We start from the raw sequence: 18,373 nt of genomic DNA on the forward strand, positions 1-18,373 counted from the left end.
ATAGACATAAAGGTGTTCATAATGTTCTCATGAAGTTGTTCCCAATATTTACAGGGACCTCAACATTTGCAAGCCATGCAGTGGGTTGACAGTCTGGAACTGCTGCTCCTTGTGGTCCACAACAGGTATCACTTGCTTGATACAATTTAATTCCATTTGGATTAGAGAACATATTTTGCATGATTTTACTTCTTTTAAATTTGGTATGGTTTGCTTTATGGCCCAGAATATGATTTGTCTTGGTGAATATTCTAAATGCACTCGAAAGTAATGTTTATTCAACCACTGAGATGTTCTCTAAGTGGCAAATAAACCAAGTTGGGTGTTCAAGTCGTCTATATCCTAACTGATTTTCTGTCATCTTGCTTTGTCAATTACTAAGAGAAATATACTGAGTTCTCCAAAGATACTTATGGTATCCTATCAGTTTTTGCTTCATGAATTTTCAAGCTCTGTTGTTAGGTGCATACACATTTAGAATTGTATGTCACCTGATGTTCCTTTGGTAATACTGCTTGTATGAATTTTTTAATATGAATATAGGTAGTCCAACTTTCTTTTGATTAGTTTTTTTTCCTTAGTCTTTTAGCCTACTTATCTCTTTATACTTAAAAAGGGTTTCTTTAGAAGACATATAGTATATAGTTGGGTTTTGCTTTTTTTTTTATCCAATCTGACGATCTGTAAGTGGTGTGTTTAGAACATTTAATGTAATTATAGATATCACTGGATTTGAAGCTATTATCATGCTAATATTTACTATTTCCACCATGGGCTATTTGTTCAGTTTTCCTGTCTGCTTTTGGATTATTTTTTATAATTCCATTTTGTCTCTACTACTGGCTTATTAGTTATATATCACTTCAATTAAAAAAAAATTTTTATGTTTATTCATTTTTGAAAGACAAAGAAACAGAGCACAAGCAGGGGTGGAGCAGAGAGAGAAGGGGACACAGAATCTGAAGCAGGCTCCAGGCTCTGAGCTGTCAGCACAGAGCCTGACGTGGGCCTTGAAACTCACGAACCGTGAGATCATGACCTGAGTTGAAGTCAGATACCCAATGACTGAGCCACCCAGGCACCCCTAAATTTTTTTAAATGGTTGTTTTGGGGCTTATAATATGCACCTATAATTTTTCACAGCCTATCTTATAATATTTTTATGCCAATCCATGTAGTGTAGAACAGATACCTCCAATTTCTTTTTGCCCTGTTTTAAGGTATTGTTATATTTTTACTTTTTACATGTCCTATAAACTCACAAAACCTTGCTCACTTTTTGCTTTGGTGAATATTTTTGAGTTATTAAAAATAAGAAAAATTATATGTCTTTCTTTCTCTTTCTCTTTCAATCCAAATTTATCTCTGGTATAATATTCTCTCTGCCTGTAGAAATTCCTTTAATATTTCTTGTAGTGCAGATCTACTGGTGGTGAATTGTTAGCTTTTATTCATCTGAAAAATCTTCATTTTGCATACTTTTTAAAAAGACTTTTTTTTCACTGGGCTTGGAATTTTTGATTAACAGCATTTTGTTTCAGGATTTTAAAGCTATCACTCCACTGACTTCTGGCTTGAATGATGAGAAGTCTGCTTTTTCTCATCTCTGTTCCTTGTATGTAATGTGTCCTTTTTCTCTGTCCACCATCAATATTTCCTCTGCCTTGTTCATTTTCAGCTGTTTGGCAAGAATAGGTCTCATTTTTTTTGTTTGTTTGTTTGTTTTTAAATCCTGCTTGAGCACTCTGAGGTTCTTGGATCTAGAATTGGTCTTCTACTATTTATGGAAAATTCTCAGCCATTATCTCTGCAAATATTTCTCTTCTCATTCTTGCTTTCTTCTCTTCCTAGATTTCCAATTATACATATATTAGACCATAAGAAGTTTCCCCGCAGTTCTTTGATGCTCTGTGTCCTTTACTCTGTTTTAGTTTGAATGATTTCAATTGACCTATATTCAAGTTCTCTGACACTTTCCTCAGTTTTGTTGAGCCTACTCATGAGTCCTTCAAAAGCATCCTTTATGATAAAATTTTTCTTGTCTAGCATTTCCTATTTCACTCTTTATTAACTTCCACTCAAGTTCCCCCATCTGTTCGTGTATATTGTCTGCCCTTTTCACAAAAGGACTCAAAACATCGCTCAGTTATGTAAAACTTTCTGATATTCCAAAATATGGGCATCTCACTGTGTGGTTTTATTAATTGGTCTGCTGCTACTTGGCAGAGAGGGTTGTTTGTTCTTGTAATCATGTAATTTTTTGACTGAATGCCAAATAACGTGTGTCAAATGGTAGAAACTGGAGTAAATGTTATTTTTGTCTGGAACTGGGCACAGCTATTCTGCTAAAGTGTTAGGGTGAACCAATCTGGCCAGGAGTTAAGGTGGAATTAGATTCTGTTGTTGAAATAGTTATCTTTAGTATACCACTTCAAATTTTTCTAATATTACTGGCCCTTCGGGTAGGGGCTGGAGTGTTGGAGGGTTTTTCTCAATGTTCCTTCTTCACCCTCAGCTTTTGGCCATCTCTGTATACCTGTGCCACAGCATTCTCGGTCCATATTTTTGCTGTTTTTCCAATGTAGCCTGCTACTGCTTGCCTCTAGGAACAAGCTAGCCTATTTATGGGAAACAAGGATATTCTTTATTGTCTTGGTTTAGCCTCAGTCTTGAGTGGGGGTTGGAGAGGACAGAGATCTTATGTATTTGGGGGAACTAGGACTACATAACACTACAAATGAGACAGAAGCTCTCTTCCCTCACCTGTGAGCAAAAAAAAAAAAAAAAAAAAAAAAAAAGCAGGTGATACTGCCATCTTGTGAGCAATCTAAAGACAAGAGTTCACATAAAAGGACAGAGGTGAGAGAGTTAAACAAAAGCAATACAAAGCCCAGACCCACATCTTACCCTGCCTGCATCTTTTCATTTATATGAGCTGAGAAATATTTTTGGTCTAAGCAACTCTAAGTTACATTTCTTGTTACTTACAGCTAAAAGCTTCCTAAATGATAAAACCACCATGAGCTTTCATGATTTTCCCTGGGAAGTGATGACAGTAAAGAAATGCATTAGAAGCCCCAATGTCTGACACTGTGCAACTTGACTTAGCACCTTGAAAGCCAGGGTAAGGGAGTGCTCTGGTCGCCCCATTCATCCAACGGGAGAAATCTGAGAAAAATTATGATGCACCAGTTTATAATACTAGTGAATTGTACTAGAGCATTCTAGGCTGTATGGCCTTTGAGACCTAAAGAAATTTCAGAGTAAGAAAAAGTTGCTGACACCTCATTTATCTGTATCCTTAGAAACCTAGAGAATTTTGAAAATTAACCTCACAGATTTTATTCTTTAGTTTTGGCCATAATGCCATCTAGTGAAATAAAGCAATCACATTATGGATTCTTAAATATAAAGGATGACAGCTCAGTAGTTTATTACTTTGGTAAAATTGGTAAATGTTAATTGAAAAAAAATTTTAAATGAAGTACAAAAAAAAAAAAAAAGACTATGCCAAAATTTTGCTTGTCAGAGAAAACTGTTGTATATATGATGGTGAGTAATCTTTCACACATTATCTATGAAACACGTATTTGAACATATATGTATGCAGACTTAACTGGATATTTTGAAAGTACAATCCACATTTTCACTGACACAATATGTGTAATTCTTTCCTATCATTATAGATTAATTCCTTACTTTCTATAATTCCATATTTATAGAAACTTAGAGAAATTTATCTATTTATTTCTAGTTTAAAAAATTACCCTCATTGTACAAATCTCTTTATATTATTAAGATGGCCTTATCATAAATTATTACTCTAAGTTTCCAGGTGGAAATCAGTCAGACCAGTGTCATATGTAAGAGATGAATCACTGGGTTCTACTCCTGAAGCCAAGACTACACTGTATGTTAACTAAGATGAATTTAAATTAAAAAAAAAAGTTTCCAATAAAAATTTTGACTAAAAACAAAAATCAAATCAAAAGAACTTTGACAGAAACGTGAAGACTAAAAAAGCAAAGTATTATAATTTTGACATTTATTAAGAAAGTACTTGTCATTAGCAACCATTTCTGACACTTTGCAAATATTACAGGAAAACTCTGCCTTAACACACAGGGCAGGAGTAAAAAGTCAATTATGTAAAATGCAGTGCAACCAGAAACATTGTTTATCAATTTGTACTGTCATTTAAAGTGCACATATGTGTACACACACACACACACACACACACACACACACACACACACACACAAACACACAGCGCTAAACTTAAGCTGATGGAATACTGTATAGAAAGAGACCAAATGATAAGAATTCAGCTCATCCCTGTTTAAGACAAGACAAAGGATGGGAACCAATCCCAACAGGGTTACAACCCAATTCATGTAATTTCAGATGACAATATTGCTTGATATTCTACATTTCAAATATTTTCCCACTTGAAGTGCTTATGTTAAGGTTACTTGCAGGATTCCTCCTCCAAATACATTTTTAAATGATCTTTTTGGGGTAAATAAGCTTAATAAAATTTTCAAACATGACACTTTTATACATTTTTAGTCATTTAGTAAAAAGTACTGAGCACCTACACTGAGTTATGCAATGTCATGGTTTTAAAAACTCAGTAAATAAGTGAAGCCCCTTTTCTCATTAAGCTTTACATTAGAGTAAACATAGATTTAGGCACGCTCTTCACTGTACTTTTGTTACTCTGGTCTTTTATAAGCCCTAGTACAAGTCATGTGCAATGAATCTTAAAATTGTGAGAAAACCCCTTACGGAGACTCTCTTGTTAGATGTCTCCATAGTGTGGTCTCCTGACTATTGTGAATGTTGAGGCTGGGCAGAAACATTTCCATGAAAGAAATTTTGTCTACTATAAGAACTCTAGGGAGTGGAAAATTTCAGTTCCCATTTGAGGACTTCAAAACAAATATAACGGTTTTATAGATCTTCATTTCTGTATGGATTCTCTGATGAAGGATAATCCTTACCATACTCTTCGCTTTTATAGAATTTGTCACCACTATGGACTCTCTGATGAATAAGTAGACCTGAGCTCCAACGGAAACCCTTACCACACGCATCACATTTGTATGGTTTCTCTCCTGTGTGGACTCTCTGATGAGCCTGAAGGTTTGATCTCTGACTGAAGCCCTTTCCACACACCTCACATTTGTATGGTTTTTCCCCAGTGTGGACTCTGTGATGAGCTTGAAGACTGGAAAACCCACTGAAACCTTTACCGCACTGTTCACATTTATAGGGCCTCCCTTCTGTGTGGACCCTCTGATGCGCTTGAAGACGTGAACTCTCACTGAAGCCCTTTGTGCATACCTCACATTTGTATGGTTTCCCTCCTGTGTGGACCCTCCGATGTGCTTCAAGACGTGAACTCTGACTAAAACCCTTCCCACACATCTCACATTTATATGGTTTCACTCTAGTGTGGACTCTTTGATGACCTTGAAGATATGCTCTCTGACTGAAGCCCTTCCCACATACCTCACATATATATGGTCTCTCTCCAGTGTGGACACTCTGATGGCTTTGAAGATAAGATCTCTGACTGAAGCTCTTACCACACTCATCACATTGGTATGGCTTCTCTCCTGTGTGGACTCTCTGGTGGGCCAGGAGGGTTGAGGCCTTACTGAAGCCCTTACCACATTCTCCACATTTATAGGGTTTCTCTCCTGTATGAACCCTCTGATGAATTTGAAGATTAAAGCTCCAACTGAATCCCTTCCCACACTCCTCACATTTGAATGGTTTTTCTCCAGTGTGAACTCTCTGGTGGCCTTGAAGGTGTGAACTCCGACTGAAGCCCTTCCCACACTCCTCGCACTTGTATGGTTTTTCTCCAGTGTGAACTCTCTGGTGGCCTTGAAGGTATGAATTGCGACTAAAGCCCTTCCCACACTCTTCACATTTGTATGGTTTTTCTCCAGTGTGGACTCTCTGATGGGCTTGAAGGTATGAACTCCGACTGAATCCTTTATCACACTCCTCACATTTATAAGGTTTCTCTCCTGTGTGGACTCTCTGGTGAACATTAAGAACTGATCTATGACTGAAGCTTTTACCACATGCATTGCATTTGTACGGTTTCTCTCCAGTGTGGACTCTCTGATGGTCTTTAAGTTTTGAACTCCAACTGAAGCCATTCCCACAGTCCTTGTAAGCTTTCTCTCCGATGTGAATTTTCTGATGACCTTGAAGATATGAATTTTGGCTGAAGCTGTTACCACATGCATAATGTTTATATGGTTGTTCCCTAGTATGGATTATCTGAAGGTCCTGCAAATGTGAGTCCAGACTGAAGTTATTACCACATTCCTCAGAACTATAAGGAATCTCTTCCATGTGAACTCTATGCTGAATGTTAAGATTTGAGCTACAAAGAAAACCCTTCTCATATTCTACATCTGTGTATAGTTTCTCTCCAGTGTGGATTTTCTGGTAGACTTGGAGACAAGAACTCTGATTAAAGACATCCCCATTCTCCTCATATTCACGGGGTTTCTCCTTAGTATGGATCCTAAAAATACTATTAAGGTCTAAGCTATGATTGAAGGCTTTCTCATAAATATTGCATCTATAGGACGTCTGTCCCGTGTGAATAAGTCCACAAGTGTTGAGAGAAGAGGGCTGACTGAAGTTCTCACCATATCCACATTTATATGGCTTCTCTTCTGTATGTACTCTCTGATGGGATTGCAGAGGTGAACTCTCAAAAACACAATCATCTCTTCTATGAACACTTTGATGAATATGAAGAACTGAACTATAACTACAGCCCTTTCCACATGGACTGTAGGTATGGGTTTTCCCTTCTAAGTGTAACTGCTGATAAACTTCAGAGTTGGAGTCGTCACTGAGGGCTTTTCTGTACTCATTACAGGAGTAGGGCTTTTGCCCCGTTTTGATTAAGTCTTGATTAAGCAGTGAAACCTTCATGAGGTTTTCTCCACAGTCATGGCAGCTGTAAATTTTTTCTGATCTGTGTACTCCCAGATTATCATTGTGTGGTGTGATCCAACTGGTGCTGTCACACTTACAGAAATTATTTTTCATCAAAATTTGCTGACACCTACACTGATAATTATGTGACTCTGTCAGATACATTTTCCTCCAAGAATGCTGGGTTCTCCAAGATGGAAATTCTTGACTTTTTATGCAATTGGAAACATCCTCTATATGAGTCAATATATAGTTCTCATCTTCGGGAACATGAACTGGCACTCCTGCCCAAACCTGGCAGGGGAAAGCACCTGGGTTTTGCAACTGAGAAATATTCCTTTGAAAATTTTTCATGGCATCTTGACACCTGGTTAACCCGCCTGTACTTTGTTGCCAGGTCTTCCGGGAAGAAGGCTCTTTGGGGGAAATGTAGCCTAATCCCACTGCTTGACTACTCTCCATATTATGTTGACTCTTGGTTCCTATAATGATAAAGAGAATTTAGATATGTGCAGAAGTGGAAGTTTTTATTCAGAGACTTTAAGATTTTGCACTTAGGTCACGACATGAAATTACAGGAAAATTCATGTTACTATGTCTAAGAATACTTAGAAAATGGCTCCGGTTCTTCTTCAGTTGTATCAGGAATATAAGTAAGGTCCACATAATTCAAGCTATCTGTATGCCTCAAAATCAGGGCTTTGCAACGCAACCTGGAAATATCAAACACGGTGGCCCTGTTCAAAAGGTCTAGTAAAACCATATCCATATTACTTATGGGTTTATCATGGATTGCCTGGAGATCCCAAGAAGGGGGAATTCTCAAATTGGGAAGAATGGAGATGCAAGTGGACAAAAACTTTTTTTCTCTCTGGCATGTGGGTATGGCAATGTTTTCGTCTGTATGTGTGTTAGGAGACAGTGTTAAGTACCGTGCAAAGGTAAACACAGACCTTTATGCATGAGGCATCATATGGCCCCTATAAACTCTTTATCTTCATGAGAATAATAAATTCTTCTAAGTCACTGTAAGCCATATCACTTTCACCTCTTTTCAAAAGATATTTCACAATTAGCAAGGGCCATCGTATAGGTCGGAATGTGAAACACTGTGACAGAATTCAACTCCAAAGACATCAGGGGGAAAAAAGGAGGCTGAGGGAGGTGAGCACAGCCAAGTTCCCTGGCACCTGGAGGTGTACTTTGAGGCAAATCACCAAAAACCAAAAGCTCAATGAACACTGACTCTGGCTTGTGTCCTTTTAGTGGAAAAATACTTTAATGTTCAGAAAATCTGAAGCACCAGAAGAGTTGAAGACAGGCACATTTGGGTAGAAATGGTTTGTCACTTAGTTATTAACACTCAGCTTCCTAGCAGACAGCAGATCCTCAAATCCAAGAGTACCTCCCTACCGACACCAGATTCAGCAGGGCTGACATCATAACATGTACCTTCCTAACACCCGGCAGCACATTAATTCTCTATAGCATCCAGAAAAGAAAGCAGTAAAACAGAACTAAGAGGGCATGAAGATATGTTGTTTTTCATGGGAAGGTGGTGATGGCGATTTTGCCACAAGGCTGAAAAGCTGTATGAGAGGCAGGGCTACACTTAGGGTAGCACCTGCTGATGAGAAAAGCAAAGGTCGCAGGAATCTCTTCTGGATTGAGTCTTTTTAACTTTTAAACTAACTCAAAACAGTGTATTTCTTCTTGCATAAAATCTTACCAGTAAACCCATACTATCTCCAACTTTATTTTTTTTTAGTTTTGCATTTTTTTTCCAATTAAAATTTTTATTTTACTGAAAATGTTTTATTAAGGTTAATTTTCTTCCATAAATATTTTTTTTTTAATTTAAATTCAAATTAGTTAACATAGCGTGTAGTCTTGGCTTTAGGAGCAGAACCCAGTGATTCATCTCTTACGTATGACAACCTAGGGCTCATCCCGAAAAGTGCCCTGCTTAAGGCCCATCACCCATTTAACTCAGCCCCCCACCCACTTTGTCTACTATCCCCAACTTTAAAAAAAAGGAAAGAAAAGAAGAGAAGAGAAAAGAAAAGAAAAGATAAGAAAAGAAAAGAAACAAAATGCCACACTGATGACTAGGGTGGCACTAGGCTGTGGGACACTGCAGTAACTTCCGGGTAACACTTTATGGCACATCCATACATAACGCCTCTCAATACTTCAAAAAAAGCCAAACACTTAGTGATGTCTCTGGCTTCTCAAAAGCAAAGTTTCCAGTTATTACACTAATATTTTATCACTTAAACGTGAAATGAAGGGACATACTACAGGAGGCAGACAAAGTTAATAGCCTATATGTGAGAAGTTTGGTGTCCAGCTGGAGTTCATCATAATCCTTATAGTTTTACTTGGTATCATCAAAAACACTCAGTATGCATCCATAAAGATACAGTTTAAATACTTAATATCTTTTGGGACTGACATGGTGGCTTGAGGACATGAAAAGAGACTTGCTGGTCAAAACCCAGTTTTTTACAAAGCAGCTCTTTCAACAGAAATTTGTACATAATTTTTGATATGACTGTCTCAAATATTTAAGAGATTAAAGTTTCGTCTTGACCAGTGGCTTCACAATGTGAAAGCATTACAGGAAGGGGGGGAAAAGGTCATTTTACTCAGTTTCAGGCTCTATGGAAAAGATCACACATTTAATGACATTAACTTTAATTTCCTTTAGCCAGTGGAAAACACCTTGTCGTTTCCTTTCCCTCTCTCAACATTTAGGTTCTCTCTTAGTATCAATGGCAGGGTGCTGATAAGAAATTGTGTTAAGTCAAATTCATAAACGAACTGAATAAATGAATTTGATGGAGAAAATATGCACTGCAAAAAAACACTAAAAGGTCTTGTTAAGGTGCACCTGGGTGGCTCAGTAGGTTGAGCATCTGACTCTTGATTTTGGCTCAGGTTATGATCCCAGGATTGTGGGATCGATCCTTGCATCAGGCTCTGTGCTGTGGAGCCTGCTTAAGATTCTCTCTCTCCCTCCACCCCTCCCAAGCTCTCTCTCTCTCTCTCTCACTGTCTCTTTCAAAAAAAAATCTATTTGAAGAAGGCTGAGAATTTATTTCATCTTCTTAGTAGTCCTTTAGCTTTAGAGGTTGAGAAAGTCAATCCTTCCAACATCCTCTATGAACCAATTCAATAACAAAAATTTTATATGTGTTGTAAATACCAAATAATCCCTTTAAACAGTTAGCTATAATGAATTAAGAAAAAAAAAATCTCCGTTTAGATTTTCTTTTTCTCTTCTCCTTTAATATAAATTAGTCAAGAATATCAACTCAGGCAATCCAGGCTGAGATGAGCCTGCATTCTTACTGAGCTTTTTAAATAGTAAGAGAAACCAAGGCATTTTGCAGGCAGTAGAGGATAAAGTAACAATAATGTTTTGATTACAAATATTTACAAAGCTGGCTACTCTCCTAACCACATCTGAGACTTAGCTCTATCAGAGTATATTTAACCTTTGAGGATTTCTTGTCTGTCTCCACTGCTTTACCCCACGACTAAACGAGTTCTTTCTTTTTGGAAGGTTCTTAATTATCATTTCTTCAACAGATATAGGCTTATTCGGATCGTCTATTTCTTCTTGTGTAAGTTTTGGCAAATTACGTCTTTCAAAGAATTGGTCCATTTCATCGAGGCTATCATATTTGCATAGAGTTTGTCCACAGTATTCCTTTATTATTCTTTTAATGCCCACAGGACCTGGGTGATGTCCCCTCCTTCATGTCTGATATTAGTAATTTGTATCCTCTCTCTTTTTTTCTTAGTTTGCCTGGCTAGAAGCTTACTGGTTTTAATGATTTTTCAAAGAGCCAGTCTTTGTTTTCATTTTTTTCTCCATTGGCTTCCTGTTTTCTACTTGATTTCTGCTCTAATTCTTATTAGTTCTTCTCTTCTGCTTACTTTGGATTTAATTTGCTCTCCTTTTTCTAGTTTACTACAGTAGGACCTTAGACAATTGATTTTAGATCTTCTCTTCCAACATATGCCTTCAGGGCTTTAAGTTTCCCTCCTAGTACTGCTGCCACTGCATCCTACAAGTTTTTATGAGCTGTGTTTTCATTTTCATCTAGTTCAAAATATTTTTAAATTTCTCTTGAGATTCTACTTTGACCCACGTATTATTTACAAGTGTGCTGTTGAGTCTCTATGCATTTCGGGATTTTCCAGTTACTTAGTCTATTGATTTCTAGTATAACTCAATTGTGATCTGAGAGCACAATTGTATGATTTCTATTTTTTAAATTTGTCAAGATGTGTCTTATGGCCCAGAACGTGGTCTATCTTGGTGGATGTCCCACATGAGCTTGAGAAGAATTCTCTCTCTAGTCATCCATGTGAAAAATGGCTCCAGCACCCAACTGGCCACAAAGCTATAATTTTAGAATCACAGTTTTAATTCAGTCCACAGGGGAAACATATAATGTATGAAAACAAGAACAGGTTATGTAGAGTGGGAGCAGAGGGGGTGAGATGCAGAAAACAAAGACTCCCCTTTATATTAGAGCATAAAATTGGCCAGCCTATCACAGTGTGAGATCTGATATCAGAACCACTATTAATGATCAAAAGTTACTAAGCATAAGTGTAACTTAAAACACGGATTTGTCTTATTTTATTACCAATGTGCCATTTTACCCACATTTTCTTTATGTCTGAAGTTAGTTCAGGCAAATGTGGTAAGTTTTCTACTAAAAAGTAACTTGTGGCAAGGAATTGTAATTCTGGATAAACATGTCTGGCACATGTAAGACATCACCAAATATTTATGAAAGGTTGTGTTAAAACTTTAGGTGTAGTTAAGGTCAAGTTGACATATAAAGTTAAGTCACAATTGCAGCAATTGTTAACACAGTGACGTTTGATATCCCAATTAAGCCATAACAGAATTAAAATTATCGAAGGAAACAGAACAGCTGTCTGAGACCCACGGATAGGCATGGGAAGTTTCTCTGTTCAGTGCCAGATAAATATATAACATATGCAATAAACTTACATAATAAAATATATAAAAAATAAAATGGAATATGATTCAGCCATGAAGAAGGAAAGCATCTTGCCATTTGTGACAACATGGATGGACCTTGAGGCATTATGCTGGGTGAAGTAAGTCAGACAGAGAAAGACAAACACCATAGGATCTCTCTTATATGAAGAATTTTAAAAACAACAACAACAACAAAACACCAAGCTTGCAGATATAGAGAAGAGATGGTGGTTTTGAGAGGGCAGGGATAAGGGTGGGAGAAATAGGTGAACTGATGGTTTTGCGGGCTTAAGTTTAAACAAATTAAATAAGAATTTTAAGGGGTGTCTGGATGGCTCAGTTGGTTAAGCATCCAACTTCGGCTCAGGTTATGATCTCACGGTTCATGGGTTCGAGCCCCACATAGGCTCTGTGCTGACAGCTCAGAGCCTGGAGCCTGCTTCAGATTCTGTGTCTCTCTCTCTCTCTCACAAAAATAAATATTCATTTAAAAAATTAAAAAAAAAAAAAAAGAATTTTAAGATAACTGGGGCACCTGGGTGGCTCAGCTGGTTAAGCGGCCAAGTCTTGAGCCGGCTAAGGCCATGATCTCACAGTTTGAGGGATGGAGCCCCGTGTCCACGCTATCAGTGTGGAGCCTGCTTCGGATTCTCTCTCTCCTCTCCCCTGCTGACACACTCTCTCTCTCTCTCTCTCTCAAAATAAATACAGTTTAAAAAATTTAAAAAAAAAAGAATTTTAAGCAAACTGTAGCTAGGTCAAGAGACTGTTCAGATGCTAGAGGATGAAAAGAGAGGACAGAATGGAAAGATAAAGAGCTGGGCATTTGAATAGGAAGTAAGTGCAAGAGTGTCTCAGTTGAAACCGCTGCGTGGCAAGAATGCTGGCATCGATCACTTTTGATCCCGACTTTGGTTGACTGGCTAGCCTCAATCTTCTAAGAATAATGGCTACGTGTCTACAGACACTCAGGGACACCTAAATGATTAGAATCAGGACAGGCATTAATCAGAAAACAAACAACGCTCTGGAGTATCCCTCGATCGTGTGGACTTATTTTACGCCTACCAGCTGTCTCAAGGGGGCACTGAAGACAGCGAGGGCCATGCCTCTATTAACCAAGCCATTCATTCCAGGCAAAGAGAAAAGCAAGTCAAGTGAGCTGAAGCAGAAGCGTGACCATGACGGGACTCCTGGGCAGCAGTGGGGCGGTGCGGAACAGAATGAGTGAGCGGAAATAAGCATAGGGAAATATGTGAAAAGCCAGGAAGCTGAGGGGACAGACGCCTTAGGGCCTGACCTGTTCTGACTCATGTCTTAGGAGAGGCTCTCTAGCTGCTGTGTTACTGCAGGGCGGCTCTTACCTAAACACCCATCTCTCTGGGTTTCTGTCTCCATCACCAACAGCCTTTCTTCTCTCTCCAACTGGGATATAAGCTCTGGTTTGAAGGGCTGATTCCCTGTAGAAAGGCAAGGACAGCAGAAGTTTTAAGTTTTGACAAAATCCAAGTGATCTTTTTTTTTTTTTTTTTTTGAATCATGCTTTTGGTGCCTAAGAACTCCCTGCCTAATGCAAGGTCAGGAAGAATTTCTCCTGCGTTGCCTTCTAGAAGTTTCACACTTTTACATTTTCCATTCAGTCTCTTAACCATTTTGAGTTAATTTTTTGGTGAGGTGCGAGGCATGGATATAGGCGCATACAGAAGTCCAAATGTTTCAGCACCCTCTGTTGAGAAGACTATGCTTTCGAGGCGCCTGGGTGGCTCAGTCGGTTAAGAGTCCGACTTCGGCTCAGGTTATGATCTCACGGTTCATGGGTTCGAGCCCCACACGGGCTCTGTGCTGACAGCTCGGAGCCTGGAGCCTGCTTCGGATTCTGTGTCTCATTCTCTCTCTGCCCCTCCCCAACTTGTGCTCTATCAAAAATAAATAAACGTAAAAAAAAAGAAAAATCTTTAAAAATAAAATCTTAGGGGCTTCTGGGTGGCTCAGTCAGTTAAGAGTCCAACTTCGGCTCAAGTCATGATCTCGCAGTTTGTGAGTTTGAGCCCCGGATCGGGTTCTGTGCTGACAGCTCGGAGCCTGGAGCCTGCTTCAGATTTTGTGTCTCCCTCTCTCTCTGCCCCTCTCCTGCTCATGCTCTGTCTCTCAAAAATAAATATACATTAAAAAAGTAAAAAAAAAAAAATTTTTTTTAAAGACTATACATTCTCCATTAAATTGCTGTGGCACCTGTAATGCATCTAAAATAGTTTCAGAGGGGCGCCTGGGTGGCTCAGGCGGTTAAGCATCCAACTTCAGCTCAGGTCGTGATCTCGCGGTCTGTGGGTTCGAGCCCCGCGTCGGACTCTGTGCTGACAGCCCAGAGCCTGGAGCCTGTTTCAGATTCTGTGTCTCCCTCTCTCTGACCCTCCCCCGTTCATGCTCTGTCTCTCTCTGTCTCAAAAATAAATAAAGGTTAAAAAAAAAATAGTTTCAGAATGGCTTGTTTCTTATCACTACAATAAGCAAATCCACTAAAAATTGTTCAGGATCCCGGTTTCATTCCTCTACCCCCCCTCCCATTGTACCTAATGCTAAGGTGATATGATATGGTTACGTGCTATGTTCCTTAGCTATTTCCATAAGTTCTTTTCTCTCTTCAGGGTGGCTATGGTATTAGTTTCAAATATAATTTAACTTTTCTTTCAGCTTTAGACTGTCGCGCCTTCGCATGCTTCATTTTCTACTGTTTTTTTCTTATTTAATTTTTATCATGTGGTGAACTAGCATATTTTCAAGAGTCCAGACCAGACAGAAAGGCACACTCAAATGAATGTGACACACCTCTTCCACACTCTTACCTCCCGCCCACTGTAAGAGACTAACTTCATGATTTTCTGATTAATCCTTCTTGGGTTTCTTCTTATAAAGACAAGCAGATAGACATAGATCCCCTTCGTTCTTACACGAGTTGTGGTATACTATTAACACTCTTTTGCACTTTACTATCTTTATGTTTATTTACTTACTTACTTATTTGTTCATTCTGAGGGACAGCAAACCAGGGAGGGGCAGAGAGAGAAGGAGAGAGAAATCCCCAACAGGCTCTGTGTTGTCAGTGCAGAGCCTGATGCGGGGCTCGAACTCATGAACTGTGAGATCATGACCTGAGCCAAAACCGAGAGTCAGATGCTTAACCGACTGAGCCACCCGGGCACCACTGCACTTTGCTATCTTTAGGGAAAATTTCTAGAAGTGAATTGCTGGGACCATTGCTGAATAACTGTCAAATTCCCCTCCTTCAGGACCGTATCATCTTGCGTTCCTACTTTCTTTTTTTTTTTTTTCAACGTTTATTTATTTTTGGGACAGAGAGAGACAGAGCATGAACGGGGAAGGGGCAGAGAGAGAGAGGGAGACACAGAATCGGAAACAGGCTCCAGGCTCTGAGCCATCAGCCCAGAGCCTGACGCGGGGCTCGAACTCCCGGATCGCGAGATCGTGACCTGGCTGAAGTCGGACGCTTAACCGACTGCGCCACCCAGGCGCCCCACGTTCCTACTTTCAATGTATGAGAGTGCTCTATTTCCCGCCACTTTGCCCAAAAAAGTATAGTGTTTGAATTTTTGCTAATCTCATGGGTGAGAAATGGTATTTCGGTGTAATTTTATGTAACATTTCTCTTATTTTTAATGAAAGTGAAATATCTACTCCTATGTACGCATGTGCTTACATGTATGTGAGTGAATGTATGCATGCGTGCGTGTGCATGCACACACACACACACACACACACACACACACACACTCCTACCTGCTAGTTCTATCCCCTGAGGCCAAGAAACAAAGCCACCACAGTGTCAGTGACACTGGAGGCTAGGTATCCAGACCTTGTTGTTAAATACCACGCTCCAAGAAATGGATGATTCCAGAGCTAGGGTAAAGTAAAAGAGGGACAAAGAACAGCATGCTACGCCATCAAGTAAGGAAGTGCTCAAACCAAGGTTGGGGAATACTACAAAAGTCCAGATTTGGAGCAATTTTAGCACCCAAATAATTACAGTAATATTACAATCCATTAAAAAAAAAGTCACAAGTCCCTACAAATAAACAAATGGTTAAGGCGTAGGGGGCTCTTGCTTTACTGTAGAATGCCAAGAGCTGACTGCTAACTGTGAAGGAGGTACTAAGGCAGAAAATCATTTTGTAATGACCATGGTAAAGACTGGAAAAGGCAAGAATCATCACTGGATGCTAAATCTATAGGGAAATATTTGTGTAGTCTTAAAAAGTGTCGCCCTATGATTGCAAGAGAAACAAAGCAGTGGTTTTATGGTGGAGAAACTGAATACCTTGACTGGGTGGTCAAAATTAGCACCACCGGGGCGCCTGGGTGGCTCAGGCAGTTGAGCGTCCGACTTCGGCTCAGGTCATGATCTCACGGTTCATGGGTTCGAGCCCTGCGTCAGGCTTTGTGCTGACCGCTCAGAGCCCGGAGCCTGCTTCGGATTCTGTGTCTCCCTCTCTCTCTCTGCCCCTCTCCTGCTCACGTTCTGTTTCTCTCTCTCTCAAAAACAAATAAACATTTTTTAAAAAATTAGCACCACCCACGGGGGACAGACTGTGTGCCTCTATATGTGATATTCTCAAAAGGACTACCAATATAGAGTTCCAGCCAGAATGGATCATCTGAACCTAATTACAAGGGAAGTCTCGGGAATATTATATGCAAAATGGGGGAAAGGGAATTATAGCGTTCTTCCAAAATGTCACTGTCATAAAAGACAAAGAAACTGTGTGGAAATGTTCCAAATTAAAGAAGATTAAAGAGACATGGCAGCTAGACTAGACTCAAGACTAGGCCTTGCTCTGGGGAGAGAAAAATCGGCTTTAAGGAATGTAAGTTGCTCTACGGTTACAATCAGAGCACAAAGGACAGATGATGTAAAAGTATTATATCTGCACGGGGAATACATGAGAGAATATTGCTATTTCTACAAAATGGACCGTCTCGTGAAGAATTAACCATGCCCAAAGAGACGCCTGGTCTCTGTCCTCAGCTCTTGGGAAGTGATCTCTAAGTCCTGGGGATTTCCTGTCTGGTGCGAGTGTCTTTCTCACCTGGAGGCCCTGGGCTACAATGTGACTTCTGGTGGGGCCTGTGGCCCACCTGCTATCGGCTTGATTTCCAGAGGGGCTGGAAACTAAGGTCAGCCTCACAGGTGTCCAACCACATCGCTACGGCCAAACCGCAATAAAAGCTCTGGGCACCTTGGCTCGTGTGAGCCTCCCTGGCTGGCGACACTCCACGTGCAGGATGATCCACCACCGCCGGGCACAGTTAGTGCTGCGCACGACCCCTCTGGGAGAGACCGCTGGGAGCTGGTGCCCGACACCCCCTGGGTTCTGCCCCAGGTGCCTCTTCCTGTGGGTGATTTTTTTTTTTTAATGTTTATTTATTTTTGAGACAGAGAGAGACAGAGCATGAATGGGGGAGGGGGCAGAGAGAGAGGGAGACACAGAACCGGAAGCAGGCTCCAGGCTCCGAGCCATCAGCCCAGAGCCTGACGCGGGGCTCGAACTCCCCAACCGTGAGATCATGACCTGAGCCGAAGTCGGACGCTCAACCGACTGAGCCACCCAGGCGCCCCTTCCCGTTTCTGATTTTAACCTGTATCCTTTCCAGGTCATAGAGCGGAACCATGGGGATAACAGCTTTCAGGGCATTCTGAGAGTCCCTCTACCGAATTATTGAGGCCGAAGGTATTCTGAGGGACCCCTGAGCTTGCGACCGGTGTCAGACTGAGAGTAGCCTTGGGGACTCCCAAACTCTGCATACACACTGAAGTATTCAAAGATAAAGGGCTATGTCGTATGCAATTTACCCTCCAGTAGCTCAGAAAAAATTATCATACATATACATATGTTTTCATATATACACAGAAATATATTTGGAGAGAGAAAAAATATTTTATTTTACAAAAATAAATGGGGTATAATGTTACTATAGGTGAATCTAGGTAGAAGCTATAGGGGTGTTCTTGTTCTTTACCTTGGCAAATGTTCTGTACATTTGAAGTTATTTACAAAAACATTTTCTAAAAATTTTGTTAATGTTTATTTATTTTTGAGATAGAGAGAGAGGGCAAGCAGTGGAGTGGCAGAGAGAGAGAGGGAGACACAGAATCCGAAGCAGGCTCCAGGCCATGAGCACATAGAGCCTGATGCAGGGCTCAAACCCACCAAACTGTGAGATCATGATCCGAGCCAAAGTCATATACTTAACCGACTGAGCCACCCAGGCACCCCTACAAATACATTGTTAAAGCAAAAACCAAAAACCAAAAAATAAAAAACCTCTGAAACATCAAGTTAACAAACAGTTACCATT

General features: G+C 39.9%; 1 protein-coding gene across 4 annotated transcripts in view; it reads right to left on the bottom strand.

The window, feature by feature from the left end:
- Window positions 1-1,702: 1,702 nt before the first annotated feature.
- The window catches only part of ZNF112 (zinc finger protein 112), a 35,950-nt gene continuing 19,279 nt past the window's right edge, over window positions 1,703-18,373 (bottom strand). For all 4 annotated transcript variants that reach the window (XM_040457322.1, XM_040457321.1, XM_040457324.1 and 1 more), the window contains 2 exons: window positions 13,366-13,461; window positions 1,703-7,454 (listed from right to left, as the gene is read on the bottom strand). In XM_040457322.1, the coding sequence (XP_040313256.1) occupies window positions 4,954-7,454; window positions 13,366-13,461 (2,597 nt within the window). In that variant the 3' untranslated portion in view covers window positions 1,703-4,953. The remainder of the gene's footprint in view (window positions 7,455-13,365; window positions 13,462-18,373) is intronic.

Source organism: Herpailurus yagouaroundi, unplaced genomic scaffold, assembly GCF_014898765.1.
Source record: "Herpailurus yagouaroundi ecotype Mexico unplaced genomic scaffold, PumYag 220, whole genome shotgun sequence".
NCBI lineage: Eukaryota > Metazoa > Chordata > Mammalia > Carnivora > Felidae > Herpailurus > Herpailurus yagouaroundi.